The following is an 18101-nucleotide window of genomic DNA, read 5'->3' on the forward strand; positions in this document are numbered from 1 at the left end:
AAAGGAGCTCCTTACAATGTCCAGGGAAAACTGTTCAAAGAGATGAGATCTGAATAGAGAATATTATTCCTGATAAATAGTGGAATAAAACTAAAGTGCTAAAATATGAATTTAAATTACCAAAATGTATATGCAAAAAGTTATCTGCTTTCTTTTTTTTTTTGGGGGGGAAGGGGGTGTCCAGTCGTGGGGCCTGAACTCTGGGCCTGGGCGCTGTCCCTCAGCTCTTCAGCTCAAGGCTAGAGCTCTACTACTTGAGCCACAGCGCCACTTCAGGCTTTTTTCTTTTTCTGCTCATGTGGTGCTGAGGAATCGAACCCAGGGCCTCATGCATGCAAGGCAAATGCTCTACCACTGAGCCTCCTTCCCAGCCCTTGTCTTCCTTCTTTTCTGAGACAGAACCTTGCTGCATGGCCCAGGCTAGCCTTGAACTTTTTGATCTTCCTGGCTCAGACTCCCAAACTCTAAGATTAGTTATGTGTTTACCATGGCCAGATCAAAAATTGCTTCCTTTGAAAAGAGGATATCTAAATATAGGTGTTCCTTTTTGTACAGATTTACTATAGTTTTGATACCTAGACATTTTATCCTTTGTACTTTTTTTCATCTGTCCTGGGGTTTGAACTCAGGGTCTTCCCACTTGCTTAGCTGGTTTTCTATCATGGGAGCCATGCCTCCCTCAAGGTGTGTTTTGCTGGTTGTTCTGGAGGCAGAGTCTAGCAGACTCTGTTGCCCAGGCTGGCTTCAAATCATAATCCTCGATCTCAGCCTCCTGAGTAGCTAGGATTATAGAATGCCTATAATGACCATTGGCATCCAGCATAAAGACGTCATGTTCCAATAATGTCCTTCCTTCTACTTCTACTTGTAAGGTATTTTGTTGGGGCCAGACCTTACTCCCAAGAAAGTTTGTCACTCAACTCGCTAGTAATTATTTTCCCTTTATGAAATCATTCAGGAAAGTAGATGGGAAAAGGAATTATCACCTTTTTTTCCCCTGAAACACTATACAGCCCAGGCGGGCTTGACTTCTCAAGGCTCCTACCCTTGCCTTCCAAGTACTACAATTACTATGGGGTAATATGCACATACATTTGGCAATAATTTTCACTTTCAATATGCTAACATCTTTTTTTTTTTTTTTTTTGATCCGGTCGTGGGGCTGAACTCTGGGCCTGGGTGCTGTCCCTCAGCTCTTCAGCTCAAGGCTAGCGCTCTACCACTTGAGCCACAGCGCCACTTCCGGCTTTTTTCTTTTTGCTTATGTGGTGCTGAGGAATCGAACCCAGGGCCTCAGGCGTGCAAGGCAAGCGCTCTACCACTGAGCCATCTTCCCAGCCCGCTAACATCTTATGTTATCTTAAATTCTCACTTTTGTGTGTGTGTGTGTGTGTGTGTGTGTGTGGTCAGTCATGGAGCTTCAACTTGGCCTGGGTGCTGTCCTTCAGCTCTTCAGCTCAAGGCTAGCGCTCTATCACTTGTGCCACAGCACTACTTCCAATTTTCTAGTGGTTAATTCTCACAGACTTTCTTGCCCAATCTGGCTTTGAACCGCGATCCTCAGATCTCAGCCTCCTGAGTAGCTAGGATTACAGGTGTGAGCCACCAGCACCCAGCAAATTTTCACTTTTAATCCTCACATTTTGTTCTAAAATACATGTATCATAAAATTCACCATCTTAACTTCTTTTTTTTGTCAGTCCTGGGTCTTGAAGTCTTTTTTTCCTCAATGAAAATACAGTACTAACACTTGAGCCACAGTTCCACTTCCAGCTTTTCAGTGCTCAATTGGAAATAAAAGTGTCAAACTGTCCAGGCTGGCTTCAACCACAATCCTTGTATCTAAGCCTCCTTAGAAGCTAAATTACAGACCTAAGCCACTAGTGATTTAACTGTTTTTTGTTTTTTCTTTTGGCGGCTGGGTGCTTGAACCTGGGGCCTGGGCACTGTACTATTCCTGAGCTCTTTTGCTCAAGGCTAGTACTCTACCACTTGAGCCACACCTCCACTTCTGATTTTTTGGTGGTTAATTGGAGATAAGAGTCTCACGGGCTTTTCTAGCTCTTTTCCAGCTCTCTCTCTTTCCCAGGCCTTTCCCAGCCGTGTGGAGGGCCAACGTGGCCTGGTGCCAGCCAGAAAGATGAATAAACCTACCCCATACCTGAATACCACATGTGTGGTGCTGTCCTTACTCAGCTACCTCTTTTTAAAAACCTAACATAAATGGTGCCATGACTCGGATAAAGGCTTAAAGTCAGGTTTTTTTTCTCTTTTTTCTTTTTGGTTTGCTTTTCCCTTTTTGCTCTGAGGAATCCCCACAGTTCTGACGGCCTTTTGTGACAGCACATTGATACCATTGCTGCCTTCACATCCACGTCCACACCACTTCTCTACTCTGGTGAGTGAAACTACTCTCTACGGCTCTCTGTCACTCAGTCTCTGTCCAGACGTGGCACCATGCCAGAGAGCTCCTACAGCCTTTACCTGAAAGGCCAGTCACCTCTGAAGCCAAGGACGCTTGGTTTTGGGGGCTTGGCCATTTCTCTCTAGAGGGCTCTGGGGGAAGTCGGGACGCTGCTTCTGCCTGGCCAGCTCTCCTTCACTCACCAGACTGACTCTCCTACTCATTTAATGGGGTGCTGCGAGTCACGCCTGAGACGTGAAACCCCTTTGAAATGCCTCCTGCGCTCCCTGGAAAGCCAGAGCACCTCATTTTTATGCCATTCTCAGATGTAGACAGTTTTTGCCACTGCAATGGTAAATGGTCAGAAGTCTGTTTACTTTCAGGCTCTTTGCTCTCTCTCTGCCAGTCATGTCCAATGTTCCCTATCTCTCCCTTTCTCTTTTCTACATTTTGCCTTGTGCCCTGAAGAGTGCCACGCAGGCTGGGTCCCGGGGACCCCGTCTAGGTTCCCTCTCAAAGGCTAGCCAATGTAGGCTTGATCTATTTGTTTAGGGTTTCTTTGCATTCTTTCAGAAATTCGCCATCTTGAGTTCGCCATCTTGGCCACATGGTGGGTTAAGAGTTTGGCCCCATCTGACCCTTAACGGAAATAATAAAGGGCTTTTGTGGCAAAGATTGCAGTTCAAAGCCAGCCCGGGCTGAAATTTCCCTAAGACTCCATCTCCCAACTGAAAAATCCCTAAGACTCCATCTCCCAACTAACCTGCAAAGAGCCAGGCTGGAAGCATGGCTCAAGACTCTTATTTCGAACCAGCCAAACACTAGAAGTGCTATTGTAACTCAAAGTGGTTCAGTGCTGGCCTTGAGAAGTGCTCAGGGACAGTGCCTAGTCCTTGAGTTCAAATCTCCTTGAATACCAACCAACTGGGATAAGCCATCCCAGCAACGAGCACCTAGACTCAGCCAATCTAGGGAACAAGGGACCATGGAGAGGAGTAAGAGGACATGATATCACATCAGCAACTTTGTGCCTGCCCTTTCAAAATTAACCAGAGCCGGAGGTCAATAGAAGTAAGGAGCCTGCCCATCTAGTCTCCATACCTGTCCACCTATTAACTGGACAGGAATTTATATTCTTGCCTTTGTCACCTGACTTCTCTATCTAGTCGCCAGATGTCAGAAGTAGCTAGGGACTAGCCGGGCACCAGTGGCTCACACCTGTCATCCTAGCTACTCAGGAGGCTGAGATCTGAGGATCGCGGTTCAAAGCCAGCTCGGACAGGAAAGTTCATGATACTCTTATCTCCAATAAACCTCTAGAAAACCAGAAGTGGTGCTGTGGCTCAAGCAGTAGAGCGCTCGCCTTGAGCTGAAGAACTGAGGGACAGTGCCCAGGCCGAGTTCAAGCCCCACAACTGACCAAAACAAAAACAAACAAACAAAAAAAAAAAACACTTCTACCACCCCTCCTCTTTTGGTGCTAGTCTTAGTGACTCAGGAGGCTGACATCGGAGGCTCCGGGTTCAAAGCCAGCCTGAGCAGTTAAGTCTGTGAGATTCTTATCTCCACAAGTAACCACCAAAAAGCTGGAAGTGGTAGAGTGCTAACTTTGAGTAACAAAGCTAAAGGAAAGCGCACAGACCCTGAGTTCAGCCTTAAGGACTGGAGCAAAACAACAAGAACGAGTCTGTTATTTAAATCAAAGAGACTTATCTGATATACACCAGAACATTCCTCAATGTAGAAAAAGTGGAGAAAGGGGCTGGGAAGGTGGCTCAGTGGTAGAGCGCTTGCCTTGCATGCCTGAGGCCCTGGGTTTGATTCCTCAGCACCACATAAGCAAAAAGAAAAAAGCCGGAAGTGGTGCTGTGGCTCAAGTGGTAGAGCGCTAGCCTTGAGCTGAAGAGCTGAGGGACAGCGCCCAGGCCCAGAGTTCAGGCCCCACGACCAGACCCAAAAAAAAAAAAAAAAAGTGGAGAAAACTACAGAGACCGTGAGGCCCTTGCTACCATACAACAGCTTCTACCCATGAGGGCTAACTTGTCTAAGAACCACAACAAAATCATTACCTTCCATCAAGTGTATCAAGTTATGAACTCAATTCTCAGCACTCCCTGGAACAGGAACAGATAGCCATGAACAAGCCCCATACCTTTGGCCCAGCAACCACAGGCACTTCCTAGGTCCAAGTTAAAAAACATCTCAGTGGGCTGGGAAGTTGGCTCAGTGGTAGAGCGCTTGCCTTGCATGCCTGAGGCCCTGGGTTCGATTCCCAGCACCACATAAGCAAAAAGAAAAAAAAGCCGGAAGTGGCGCTGTGGCTCAAGTGGTAGAGCACTAGCCTTGAGCTGAAGAGCTGAGGGACAGTGCCCAGGCCCAGAGTTCAGGCCCCAAGACCGGACCCAAAAAAAAAAAAAAAAAAAAAACATCTCAGTGAGCCGGGCGCTGGTGGCTCACGCCTGTAATCCTAGCTACTCAGGAGGCTGAGATCTGAGGATCGCGGTTCAAAGCCAGCCCGGGCAGTAGAGACCGTGAGACTCCTATCTCCAATAAAACCACCAGAAAACCGGAACTGGCGCTGTAGCTCAAGTGGTAGAGCGCTCGCCTTGAGCTGAAGAGCTAAGGGACAACGCCCAGGCCCAGAGTTCAAGCCCCACGACCGACAAAAAAAAAAAAAAAAATCTCAGTGGGGCTGGGAATGTGGTTCAGTGGTAGAGTGTTTGCCCAACATGCATGGAGCCCTGGGTTCCATTCCTCAGTGCCATAACAGAAAAGCCAGAAGAGGTGCTGTGGCTCAAGTGGTAGAGCAGTAGCCTTGAGCAAAAGAAACTCAGAAATAGTCACCAGGCTCTGTGTTCAAGACCCAGGATTACAGAGAAAGAAAGAAAGAAAGAAAGGAAGGAAGGAAGGAAGGAAGGAAGGAAGGAAGGAAGGAAGGAAGGAAGGAAGGAAGGAAGGAAGGAAGGAAGGAAGGAAGGAAGGGAAAAGAAAAGAAAAGAGGGCCATGATTGTGGCTCAGTGGTAGAGTGCTTGCCTTGCATGCATTAAGCCCTGGGTTTGATTCCTTAGCACCACATAAACAAAAAAAGCCAGAAGAGGCACTGTGGCTCAATTGGTAGCGCTAGCCTTGAGCTGAAGAGCTAAGAGACAGTGCCCAGGCCCAGAGTTCAACCCCTATGACCAACAAAAAGGGAAAAAACAAAGAAAACGAACACCAACCAAAAATAAAACAAAACAAAAACACCACACATCTCGGTGGTTTTACAAAAATCTCCTCTAAAATAGCCAACATCTTCATTTTCCCTCTAACTGCGGAGAGGGCTTCTTTGCCTTTAACTTATATTCCCCTAAGTAATTTGCAGTTATAATTGAACTCAAGATGAATGGGTGCTGGGCTCTCCACAGAGTGCCAGGCTCAGAGACTTGCTCACCACTAATAAGCTAATGTTTGCAAAACTCTGTAAAGACATAATGACTAAATACTATCATTATTACAGACTTCCCGATTAAATGTAAATTAAAAGAGATAAAGGGGAAAGAAACACGTTAGGGACCACTACTCAGCAAGATGTAAACAACATTTGAACCACAGGGGTAAAAGTATCTTAATTTTTTTTATGTAGTTTTATTTGTTTGCAGTGCTGGAGATGGAACCCAAGCCTTGTACATGATAGGCCAAGGCCCTACTCTTACTACTGAGCTATTTATTCCCCACATCCTAACTGGAGTCATTAAAGGATGTAACGATGCTATTTACAAGACTAACCCAAAATTCAGAAAATGACACACTGACTAGAAAAACAAGCCAATATAGGTGAAGCATGCTGGAAAAAAATGGAAAAACTGAGCTGGATGCTGGTGTCTCACACCTGTAACTCCAGCTGCTCAGGAAGCTGAGATCTGAGGATCACAGTTCAAAGCCAGCTGAGACTCTTATCTCCAATTAACCACCAGAAAACTGGGTGACTCAAAGTGGTAGAACACTAATCACCTAATCTCAATTAAAGAAAAAAAGCGAGAGAAGGGATGGGTTAGGAGAGATGGGTGACAATGTTGTCAGACACTTCGTATTCATAGACTGTTTTGTAGAATGGGAACTTCTTTGGACAACTACTTAAAGATAATAATAACAAACAAAACAAAAAAAGTGGTAGAACACTAGCCTCGAGTGAAAAAGTTCAGGGACAGTGTCCAGGCCTTGAGTTCAAACCCCTCACCTGACAAAGGAAAAAACAAACAAACAAACAAACAGGGAAAGACTAGAAAAATGTCTGAAACAGTTTGTTTTAAAACACTATATAGGAGCTAACCGAAAGTTTGCCAATCCTGGGGCTTGAACTCAGAGCCTGGGCACTGTCCATGAGCTTTTTTTGCTCAAAGCTAGCACTCTACCACTTGAGCCACAGTGTAGCACTCTACCACTTGAGCCACAGTGCTCCTTCTGGCTTGTTTTGTGTATGTGGTACTGAGGAATTGAACCCAGGACTTCATGCATGCTAGGCAGGCACTCTACCACTGAGCCACACTCCCAACTCCAGATTTGGGATTTTTTTTTCTGAGATAGATAGATAGATAGATAGATAGATAGACAGACAGACAGACAGACAGACAGACAGACAGACAGACAGACAGACAGGAGCTATGGAGTTCCTATGGAGCGACAGAGTCAATATAAGCATTCATTGATGTTTCATCTACATCTGATGAACACAGCTGTAGGTAATTTTATACAAAACATGGTATTAGGGCTGGGAAGATGGTTGAGTGGTAGAGTGCTTGCCTTGCATGCATGAGGCTCTGGGTTCAATTCCTCAGCACCACATAAGCAGAAAAGGCTGGAAGTGACACTGTGGCTCAAGTGGTACAGGGCTAGCTTTGAGTTAAAGAGCTGAGGGACAGTGCCCAGGCCCAGAGTTCAGGCCCTATGACCGACAAAAAAAAAAAGGGGGGGGGTATTTTACCATGTTTTGCCTGTGACCAGCCATGAGGTCAGATATAGGATTTCCATTTGTGGTGTCATGATGGTACTCAAGAAGACAGACTTCAAGCCAGGCGCCAGTGGCTCACGCCTGTCATCCTAGCTTCTCAGGAGGCTGAGATCTGAGGATCACGGTTCAAAGCCAGCCCAGGCAGGAAAGTCTGTGAGACTCTTATCTGCAATAAAAACCACTAGAAAACCAGAAGTGGCATTGTAGCTCAAGCGGTAGAGCACTCGCCTTAAGCTGAAGGGCTGAGGGACAGCGCTCAGGCCCAGAGTTCAAGCCCCATGACTGACAAAAAAAAAAAAAAAAACCAAAGTAAAGTTCAAGCTATAATTCTCAACCCTATTTGGAATTAGAAGACAGTTTCCCTGGGATAAACCTTGAGAACATATAAAAATGCAGGAAGAAAAGAAACTATTGTAAGGGGCCAGCTCTCCGTCATTATCTGACATGGAAGCCATTTACCTGCACACTGAGCCTAGCCACCTCCCATTTAGGAAACACATTTCCTACCAAGCTCTGTCCTACCACGGTTACACACCGAGACTATGGCATCCTCACACTACTACGGCTCAATCCCCACTGCTATGAGAAATACCATCTGTCAGACGCTTTCTCATGAATCTCCCTGTAACACACAGTGATGCCCACTTCACAGATGGGAGGCTCTCCACCACCAGCTCATCCGCTTGTAGGCAAGCGGGGCGGGGCTTCAGATCCTCAAAGCGGTATCACTACCAGCGTGGAACCCAACAGCACCAAGTGGGATTGGAGGGCCCTGCAGAGGTTCAAAAGAACCATGCAACCGTGCATAAACACAATGCATCTTCCGGAGCATGAACTTGCTACAAGACTGGTGACAAAAAGTGTTTATGTTAAAACAGACATATCACTAAGTATAATGTAAAATTTGTATTAAATTTTAGGATACAACATAATGGGCTTGCCCTTATTCCCACTGAGGGGAAACTCTTACAGAAAAGTCTCCTGAAACCTGTACATTTAATTTACCCTACAATAAGATTTCAAAGAACAGGCTCCATTAATCTAAAAGGCAGAGAATTTAATTTCTAGTAGAAAGTTATGACTTCTGGGAATTAGTGGGCAAGGAAGGGCTCAAGAGAACTAATCTCCCTGTTCTTCCAAGAAAGTCCAAACTTACAGTATCAGCCAGTATTCCTACCTGTAATCTTAGCTCCCCAGGAACTTGAAATTATGGTTCAAGGCTAATCTAGGCAGAGATATCCACAAGACTCCACCTCCAAAATAGCCACCAAAAAGCCAGGATTGGAGATGTGGCTCAGTGGTAAAGTTCCAGCTAACCACATAAGCTGAGCAAATACAAAGCTGAGTTCAAACCCCAGTATCTCTCCTCTCCTCTCCTCTCCTCTCCTCTCTCTCTCTCTCTCTCTCTCTCTCTCTCTCACACACACACACACACACACACACACACAGTGTCAAATGAAGTTTCCAATCATGCAAGCCTCCTAATCTGTCAAATAGGACAAAATACTGCCTTCTAGAACAGTCAAAAGAGGCCCTACAGGACAGACCATGTGCCTAGCAGCCGAAGGAGAAAAGGAAAGCCCAACAAGCTAGCCTCTACCTCATGTGTGTGTGCAGGCCTCTTCATGAGCACTAGCCATTATAATGGGCACTAGGCTTTTACTTTCCTGAGTAAAAGTTAAATCTATGAAAAACTTCAATAGGCCGGGGCTGGGGGGGAGGAAGGGACGGTGGACCAAGAGGTAGAATGCTTACCTAGCAACTAGAAAGAAGTCCTGAAGTTCAGACCTGGTGCCTCATGCCTGTAACCGAGCTACTCAGAAGGCTGAAATCTGAGGATCATGGTTTGAAGCCAGCCTCAGTAGGAATGTCCATGAGACTCCAATTAACCACAAAAGCTAGTAGTGGAGCTGTGGCTCAAGTGGTAGAGCATTAGCATTGAGCACAAAAGCTCAGGGACAGCATCCACCCCTAAATTCAAATCCTAGAACTGTCAAAAAAAAAAATATCATGGCTGGATAAGCATAAAGGAACATTCCTACTAAAGTTGTGGCAGGAAGGTCCAGAGTTCAGACCAGCCTGGACTACATGTTGAGACCGTGCCTCAAAAACTAAGGGAGGGGAAGGGTGTCCTGACTCCCTAAAGACACATTTCATCATGTCACCACTACTTTCATATATCCTTCTTGGCTCATAAGTTTAGCATTTCTCTCCTTAAAAATGTTAAGATTCTAGTAAATATGGTTTCATGGTTTTATCACTGAAGCAGTGTTTCAACTAGAAAGGAAATCAGAATATCAGAACATCAGGTCCCAACATCTTCCTTGGTAGACTGACATCAAAAGAAGTTACCATCTATTTTTTTTTTTGGGGGGGGGAGAGGGTCAGTCGTGGGGCTTGAACTCTGGGCCTGGGCGCTGTCCCTCATTCTTCAGCCAAAGGCTAGCGCTCTACCACTTGAGCCACAGTGCCACTTCCGGCTTTTTCTGTTTATGCGGTGCTGAGGAATTGAACCCAGGGCCTCATGCATGCGAGGCAAGCACTCTACCACTGAGCCACCTTCCCAGCATTAGGGCACTGTTCTTGAGCTTTTCTTTTTTGTTCAAGGCAAGTCAGCTAACACTTGAGCCACAGCACCACTTCTGGCTTTTTCTTAGTAGTTTCTTAGAGATAAGAATCTCATTGCTGGGCACCAGTGGCTCACATCTATAATCCTAGCTACTCAGGAGGCTAAGATCTAAGAATTGAGGTTCAAAGCCAGCCCAGGTAGGAAAGTCTGTGAAACTCTTATCTCCAATAAACCACCAGAAAAAGCAGAAGTGGCGCTGTGGCTCAGGTGGTAGAGTGCTGGCCTTGAACTGAAGAGCTGAGGGACAGCGCCCATGCCCAGAGTTCAAGCCCCACCACTGGCCAAAAATAAAAGAATCTCATGAACTTTCCTGCCTGGACTGGCTTTCAATCAAGATCCTCAGATCTCAGCCTCCTAAGTAGCTCGGACTACAAGAATGAGCTACCAGCACCAGGCTAAGATCTCTACTCTTCCATGGTGAATTCCAACCATACTTATACTTATCTAACACAAACTACTACTCCACACATTGTGCCTTTCTCAGCTATTCGGAACAAGTCTTTACTTTCAGCCAAATAGTCAGCTCTTCAAAGGGCAGAGGAGTAACTTTTCATATCTCTTCATCATTCCTGCACTAGCTCCTGTCTTAGTGGCTCAAACAAATTTCTATTGGGCTCTGGTGTCTCCCATCAAGAAGCACCGGGCCAAGGGGAAGGGGAAACAATGGAGGAGGCAAAAATGCTTAATAAGAAATGTACTCATTATCTTGTCCATGTAATTGTAACCCCTCTGTACAGTATTTTCACAGTTAAAAAAAAAAAAAAGGAAAAAACAAAGCACAGGGCTGAGATGTCCCAGATTTCTGCAGATCCCAACCTCTAGAAACAGATGTGTGCCTCACTCATCCTAGCACACTAACTAGAATATTATGGGAACGCAGGGCACATTAACTGAACATTAATTAAATGAGAAAAAGACTCCCAAGTTCCAGTTAATGATCTGCTTATCTGAAGGAATACAGAATGTAAGAATTCCAACCTGACATCCCAAGCCAAGTCACCTGCTTTTTATGACATCCCTAGCTGCCAGCAAATTTCCACTAAAAAAAAAATTAAATAAGTAAATTAGAAACACCACCTTTTCCTTTCTAGGCTAGTTTGTCTCTCCTGATCCTTTCCTGGAAGAGTGTGTGTGTGTGTGAATCCTGGAACTTTAACTCCGGGACTAAACACTGTCTCTGAGCTAGTGTGTGTGTGTGTGTGTGTGTGTGTGTGCGTGTGTTAATTCTGGGACTGGACACTGTCTCTGAGCTAGTGTGTGTGTGTGTGTGTGTGTGTGTGCACGTGTGTGTGTGTGTGTGTGTGTTAATTCTGGGACTGGACACTGTCTCTGAGCGCGTGCGTGCGTGCGTGCGTGCGTGCGTGCGTGCGTGCGTGCGTGCGTGCGTGCGTGTGTGTGTGTGTGTGTGTGGCGCGCCGATCCTGGAGCCTTAACTCTGAGACTGGGCACTGTCTCTGAGCTATTGTGCTCAAGGTTAACATTCTACCACTTGAGCCATGGCTCCACTTTGGCTTTTTGGTGTTTAACTGGAGATAAGTCTTAGGGACTAGGAATGTGGCTTAGTAGTACAGTGCTTGCCTAGCATGCATGAAACCTTGGATTCGATTCCTCAGTACCACATACATAGAAAATTGCAGAAGTGGCGCTGTGGCTCAAGTGGTAGAGTGCTAGCCTTGAGCAAAAAAGCTCAGGGACAGAGCCCAGGCCCTGAGTTCAAGCCCCAGGACTGGTTTTTTAAAAAAAGTCTCAGGGACTTTCTTGCCCAGGCTGGCTTTGAACTGCAATTCTCAGATCTTAGCCTCCTGAGCAGCTAAGATCATAGGCATAAGCCACCAATGCCTGACTTCCTAGAATATTTTATGTAGAACTTAGTCAATAATGGCTTTCCAAGTCAGGCTCTGGAGGCCTGTAATCCTAGCTACTCAGGAAGCTGAGATCTGAGGATTGCAGTTCAAAGCCAGCCCGGGCAGAAAGTCTGTGAGACTCTTATCTCCAATAAACTACTCAGAAAACTGGAAGTGGCTCTGTGGATCAAGTGGTAGAGTGCTTGCCTTGAGATGAAGAGCTGAGGGACAGCACCCAGGCCTAGAGTTCAAACCCCGCAACTGACCAAAAGGAAAAAAAAAAAAAAAAGCTCAAAGAATTCACAAACTGTATAGACCATGATAATGACAATTTGCCTTGTGAAAGTTAAAGTGTGTTTATGACTCTAAGTTTCACCATTCCACCATACTGTGAAATGTGAAATTTATGTAATCACCTAATCTCAATTAAAGAAAAAAAGTGAGAGAAAGGATGGGTTAAGAGAGATGGGTGACAATGTTGTCAGACACTCTGTACTCATATACTGTTTTGTAGAATGGGAACTTCTTTGTACAACTACTTAAAAATAATTTAAAAAATAAAATAAGGCTTTCCAGAATTAGATAGCATTTTGTATTTTTGTTAATTATGGATAGAAATTACATACAGGTTTGCTTACATTTTTCTCTTCTGTTCAACTGAATGTGTCTTTCCACTGGGTACTCAGTACTCTAATCCTCGCTCTAAAGCCCTCATGTCTACAGTCCTCCAAGCGCCCTCAACTTTGGTTCCATTCCTCTTGCATAAGACTAAGCATGTCCAGGTACCAGTGGCTCACGCCTATAATCCTAGCCACTCAGGAGGCTGAGATCTGAGGATCACAGTTCAAAGCCAGCCCAGGCAGGAAAGTCCGTGAGACACGTTATCTCCAGTTAACAACCAGAAAAACCAAAAGTGGCACTGTGGCCCAAGTGATAGAGCGCTTGCCTTGAGCTGAAGAGCCCAAGGACAGCACCTATGACTGACCAAAAAAAAGACTAAGCACGGGGCTGGGAAGGTGGCTCCGTGGTAGAGCACTTGCCTTGCATGCATGAGGTCCTGGGTCCAATTCCTTAGTACTACATAAGCAGAAAAAGGAAAAAGCTGGAAGTGGCACTGTGGCTCAAGTGGTAGAGCGCTAGCTAGCCTTGAGCTGAATTGCTGAGGGACAGCGCCCAGGCCCAGAGTTCAGGCCCCACAACTGGACCCAAAAAAAAAAAAAAAAAAAGACTAAGCACCATCCCCGATTCAGGCTTAGATGCCTCTCCCTGGTCACCTTCCAAATCCCCTGGCCTCACCTCCTATCTCAAAGTCTCTGGCCTCAACAGCTTTTCAAAATCCTCTGGCCTTGCCTCCTTTCTCACTGTAGCTCTCTTCTATTTTCCATGGCATCCAAAATCAGTATCATGGTCCGATGCCAGTGGCTCATGCCAGTAATCCTACCCAGAAAGTTGAGATTTGTGGTTCAAAGCCAGCCCAGGCAGAAAAGTCCATAAGACTCTTATCCACAATTAACCACAAAAAAGCCAAAAGTAAAGCTGATGTTGTGACAGAGCAGCAGCCCTGTGCAAAAGCTAAGAGAGACCCTAAGATCGAGCCCCAGGACTGGGGGAAAAAAATTAAGCATGCTGTGGTACACACACTTGTCATTACAGCTACTTGGCAGATAGAGGCAGGATTGGGTGTTCAAGGGGTAGCCCCAAGAAAGTGAGGAGCTGTCTCCAAAACAAAATGCAAAAAAACGGGAGGGGAGGGGACGGGAGTGTGGTTCAAGTGGTAGAGTGTTGTCCACCTAAGACTGTATAAGGACCTGGGTACAATAGCTGAATCTGAAAAAATTTAAAAATACAGTAATTTTTCTTTCTCTCTGAAGAATGTAAGGGGTCCTGGTTCTAAAGGATTGACAGCGGGGGCCTTGGTCATGAGACTTCTCGTCTGTTACTAGTGCTGGGACTGACCATTCAGAGAAATTGAGCTATTGCATAACGTTTGATGGGTTAGATCACTTGCTGTTTGGAGAGCCTTGTAAGACCAGATGAGAAAACAGAGCTGGGCAAATTTAATGCAATTTCCTTTGTGTGCTGGAGCTACCTCAGGCTTGCAACACCACACTGACACCTTTATCTTTCTTGAAGTACAGCTTCAGTATCCTAAAAAAAGGATTTTAAAGGAATTATAACTCATTTTCATCTTTTGGCTCATTAGCATATTTATCCTGACAATATCCTAGAAACACCTTCTTGGTTTGCACACTGGGAAAAAAATGTAAGGGCTTGTAGCAGAGGTGTTTAGAAAAAAATTCAAACACAAAGAAAACAAGCTGCAGCTTGGATGCTTCCGTTAAACGGAAGGACTGCCTTCAAAGCACAAACAAGAGCATGGCGATTTTGGTGGTACTGGCAGAAGCAAGTGGCCACTACTGGCGGCTGGTTCTTCCGAGTGAGGCCATCTTATTAATGCCCAAAAGACTGGAGAGCATCCAAGAAAAACAACTGGTCTTCACTCCCCTCACAGAAAAATTCACATGAATGTCCCTTTTTAAAAAAAGGCTAGAATTCTCCCCGGCCAGCTCTGCCTCCCTGGCTTCGGCATGGTGACAGCTGAACAGACGCATCTGGGTAAGGCACCTTGCGTCTTAAACCTTATCTGAGACTCAGTCTGCTTTTAACCAGCCACGGAAGACCCAAGGCTTGGCGGTTTCTACCATGAGCACCTACTCATCGAGCAATGCCCAGCTTTCACACGAATAAGGTTTATTTCGCTTTGCCCAAACAATTCTCACCTTTAAAAGTCATTCTTAAATTTCTGAATGTCACTACACAGAGAGAAGAAAAAGGTTTCCTCTCTTTGAAATAGAGGCTGGCTGTCCAGTATTTTGCCAGACACGCTGCCTAGGATGCGGTCTTTTTAACAGGCCATTTTCCAACACTAGGCGATTTTCTTTTAAGCCCACCTGATGGTCCACCTGCACATCTCTTCAAACAAGGATTTTACAGACACCTACAAGATGACGGCAAACAGCCTGTCCAAAGGCTTCCCCAGCGCGTGCTCACAGAGGACGAACAAAGCATGGCTCCTCCACGGTTGTGTGCTGTGAATGCAAATGAAGCTGCTACGAGGCTCCTCGATGCGGCCTTATGACTCCACAGAAATAAACAGATGGATAGCATATGGACACGCGCGCGCGTGCACACGCACACGCACACGCGCGCCGCTAGCTCATCTGAACACGGATCCGGGCTCCGTGCAGAAAACGGGAGGTGCACTGGGGTCCGCGCCCGAGCCGGCGGCAGCCGGGGCCCGCGCCCGCACTTCGCCCAGTGCCATTTGGTGGCAGCTTCCGACGGAAGGCTTTCCGCGCACAGCTCCCCGCGCGGGTCCGAGCCGAGGCCGGTCCCCACGCGCGGGGCGGCGGGGGTCGGCGCGGCGGGCCGCACGGGGAGACCGCGGCGCCCGGGGCGCGGTGCCCCGCCGCCCCCGAGCCCACCGCGACCTCGGGGGCGCCCGAAGGTGACCGGCGCGGGCCCCGGCCTCGGCCTGCGGCCGGGCCCCGCCGTTCGCCCGCAGAGCGATGACTCAGGAGAAACTTTTCAGAATCGCCTCAAAACCCACCGCGGCGGGCGGCGCGCGCCGGGCGGACGCCAGACCCGGGCCCGCGTCCCCGCGCCGCGGGCGCCACGCCGGGGCCCGGCGGAGGCCTCGGCGCCCGGTCCCCGCCCCGCCGCGGCCCCCGGGCCCCGCGCCCCGCGCCCGCAGCCGGCCTTCCGCACAAAGTTTCTAAAGTTGAAGCGAATTTCGGCCCGCGCGGGCGAGCCGGGCGCCGGGCAGGCCGGACCCGAGGGGCGCCGGGCCAGCGCCGCCCCGCCGCCGCCGAGGGCGCGGGGAGCCTGGCCGCGACCGAGCACGGGCGCCCGGGCCCACCCGCCGCGTCCCCCGCCGCGTCCCGGCCGCCCGCCCGCGCGGCCCTTACCCCGCGGTCCGCCCGCTCGGCCGGCTCAGGGGCGCCCGGCGCATCCTCCGCCGCCATCCGCAGAGTCCAGCTCCCCGGGCATCCCCATGTCGGGGGGCGGGGAAGGGCCGGCGGCCGCCGCCGCCGCCGGCTGGAAAGTCCCTGCTGGGCTGCAACCCGGCTCGCGCACGCGGCGGCCGCCGCGCCGCGCCGCCTCACGCACCCCGGCGCTGGTACTTCCTCCCGCCTGCTGGAAATCCCCGCCGGCCGCCGGCGCGCGCCCGGCGCGCCGCCGCCCCGCCCCGCCCCCGCCCCGGCGCGCGCGCGCCTGAGCCCCGGGAGCCCGAGCGCGGGCCACGCGCCGCCCCGCCCCCGAGCGCGCGCCCGCGGCTGTTGCTAAGGGCCCCGGGCTCCGCGCTCGCCGCCGGCCTTAACGACGGCTCCGCGGGCGCGCGCGGAGCCCCGGGGCCCTCGCGCCCTCCCCCGCCTCCCCGCCCCTGCCCCGTGTCCCCGTCGTCCCGGATCAGAAAGCCACGAAGGCCGCGTGGACCCCCGCTCCCGTGGACGCGCGCGCGCGCACTCCGGGCTGGCGACGCCTGCCCCCGGGAGCGCGCGCCGCGCGGGGACTCACGTGCGCGCGGCTCCCCCCGTGCCGACCCCGCGGGCTCCGTCCCGCCGCACCCCGGCGTGCGAGCGCCGGCTGCACCCGGCTCCGCCCCGGCCGGCCCGCCGCGGGGCCCGGGCTGGGCTGCCGCCTGGCCCCGCTCGCTTGAGGGGGGCTCGAAGGGCTCCTGGTCCGGTCCAGATCGGCCCAACTGTGGCAAGACCCCGGGGCTCCCAGCCGGCCCGGCCCCCGGAGACCCCTCTTCGCGGGCACCGCTGTCTGCTCCAAGGTTACCCTGTGGCCCGGGGTCCCGCTCCCCGCGGGCATCGGGGAGCCCTGAGGACACACGGCACGCGCGCACCCCGCCCCGGCCCCGCCAGCCCGCAGGGTGGGGCCCACCCCTGGGCGGCGGCGGCCCGGCCGGAGCCCGGCCACCGGGGGTTCACAGGTCAGTTGAGACCAGGTGGACTTCAGACGCCAAGGAGCGCGGGCCGGAGCCGAGGCCGGGCCCGCTCATGCCCGTCCGCCTTCTCGTGCATAAGTCACTGGCGACAGCAACTCCAGCATCTCCCGTGCGGCTTCGCTCCGTGGAATGTTCCAGAACCTTAGCTGATCGGACCCGCATCTCGGGCTGTATTAGCCCAACAGGTGCCCGTTCCGCAGCCCGGGGCCAGGGGCCTGGCGGGCCGGGCTCAGCCGGGCCTGCGGCGCCCCCCTCTGGGCGCGGCTTGCTCAGCCCCGGGCACGGCGGAGGTGACGGGCCAGCCTCCGCCGCCGGGCCACGTGGGCTCCGGGGCCGGGATCGAACCCGGGTCCTCAGGGGCGCTCTTTCCTCCCCCCCCCCCCGACCCCGGGGCTGACCCCTGCCGCCTGTCGGGACGTCGTGATGACCCTGCCCCCGAGACGAGGGCCGAGCCGCCGTCCCACGGCCCCGGCCCCTTCGCCCAGGCCCGGTCCCGCCACGCGGGGGCCCAGGCGCCCGCCCCCGTGCACCTGCCGCCCTGCGCGGGACATACCGGGGAACAACCCAACTCAGGAAGACTCCCCACGCCGGGACGGACGGTTTGGGGCTCTTTACAAATGGACCACGGGGAAGAAGGTTCAAAGACGCCGCCACCGGCCCGGAAAGGCGCCTTTCATTTTCTGCCAAAGCGCCAGCTCGAGAGCCTCGTTCGGGAGCAGATTAGGCGCATCCGGTCGAGCCATCTGCCGCGCGGCCGGCGCCGGCCCCCGCCCGCCCGGCTCCCGCCGGGCCCCGGGCCCCGGCCGCCCCCGCCAGCCCCTTCCTCCTCTCCCCCGGCCGAGCCGCGCGGCCCTGGGGGGGCCGCGGGGAGGAAGCTCGCCCCCCGCCCGGCCAGGGCTTTGAGGGCGGGCCTCCTAGCCGCTGTGGGTCTAGTGGCTGGGCAGCCGTGATGGACGGCAAGACGAGCCAATCAGCGCGCTCTCCTCCGGGCATTTCAAAGACAGAGCTTGCCCTTCGCTATGGCAACGCGGAACAACACGCTGACTGGGTTTCTGGACAAAGACATTTCTCGCAGGAATGTACGTAGTGACATGTTCCTTCTGCTGCGTCTTGCGGAGACCTGCATGCAGATGTGGGGGTGACTCACCAAATGCAGCAGTCCACGCAGCCAATCCTGTTCTTCCGAGAGGAGGAGGAAGTACTGCGGGGCAGGCGGCAGCCC

The 18101-nt window shown here is 50.9% G+C and overlaps 2 protein-coding genes across 5 annotated transcripts in view; one reads left to right on the top strand and one right to left on the bottom strand.

The window, feature by feature from the left end:
- The window catches only part of Traf3 (TNF receptor associated factor 3), a 120292-nt gene extending 102647 nt beyond the window's left edge, over positions 1 to 17645 (bottom strand). For 3 of the 4 annotated variants that reach the window (XM_069997520.1, XM_069997522.1, XM_069997515.1), the window contains exon 1: positions 15834 to 16052. The gene's annotated coding sequence lies outside the window, so the exon portion shown is untranslated. Of the gene's footprint in view, positions 1 to 15833; positions 16053 to 17432 lie in introns of those variants that run through there. The other variant, XM_069997518.1, reaches the window with a different exon arrangement.
- LOC138810531 (basic proline-rich protein-like) lies at positions 14242 to 17829 on the top strand. The gene is made up of 4 exons (XM_069997759.1): positions 14242 to 14302; positions 15114 to 15739; positions 15897 to 16988; positions 17080 to 17829. The coding sequence occupies exons 1-4, from the start codon at positions 14242 to 14244 to the stop codon at positions 17827 to 17829; spliced, it is 2529 nt and encodes an 842-aa protein (XP_069853860.1).
- The last annotated feature ends 272 nt before the right edge of the window (positions 17830 to 18101 follow it).

This window comes from Dipodomys merriami, unplaced genomic scaffold (genome assembly GCF_024711535.1).
Source record: "Dipodomys merriami isolate MVZ:Mamm:240054 unplaced genomic scaffold, mDipMer1.0.p SCAF_50, whole genome shotgun sequence".
In the NCBI taxonomy this organism is placed as follows: domain Eukaryota; kingdom Metazoa; phylum Chordata; class Mammalia; order Rodentia; family Heteromyidae; genus Dipodomys; species Dipodomys merriami.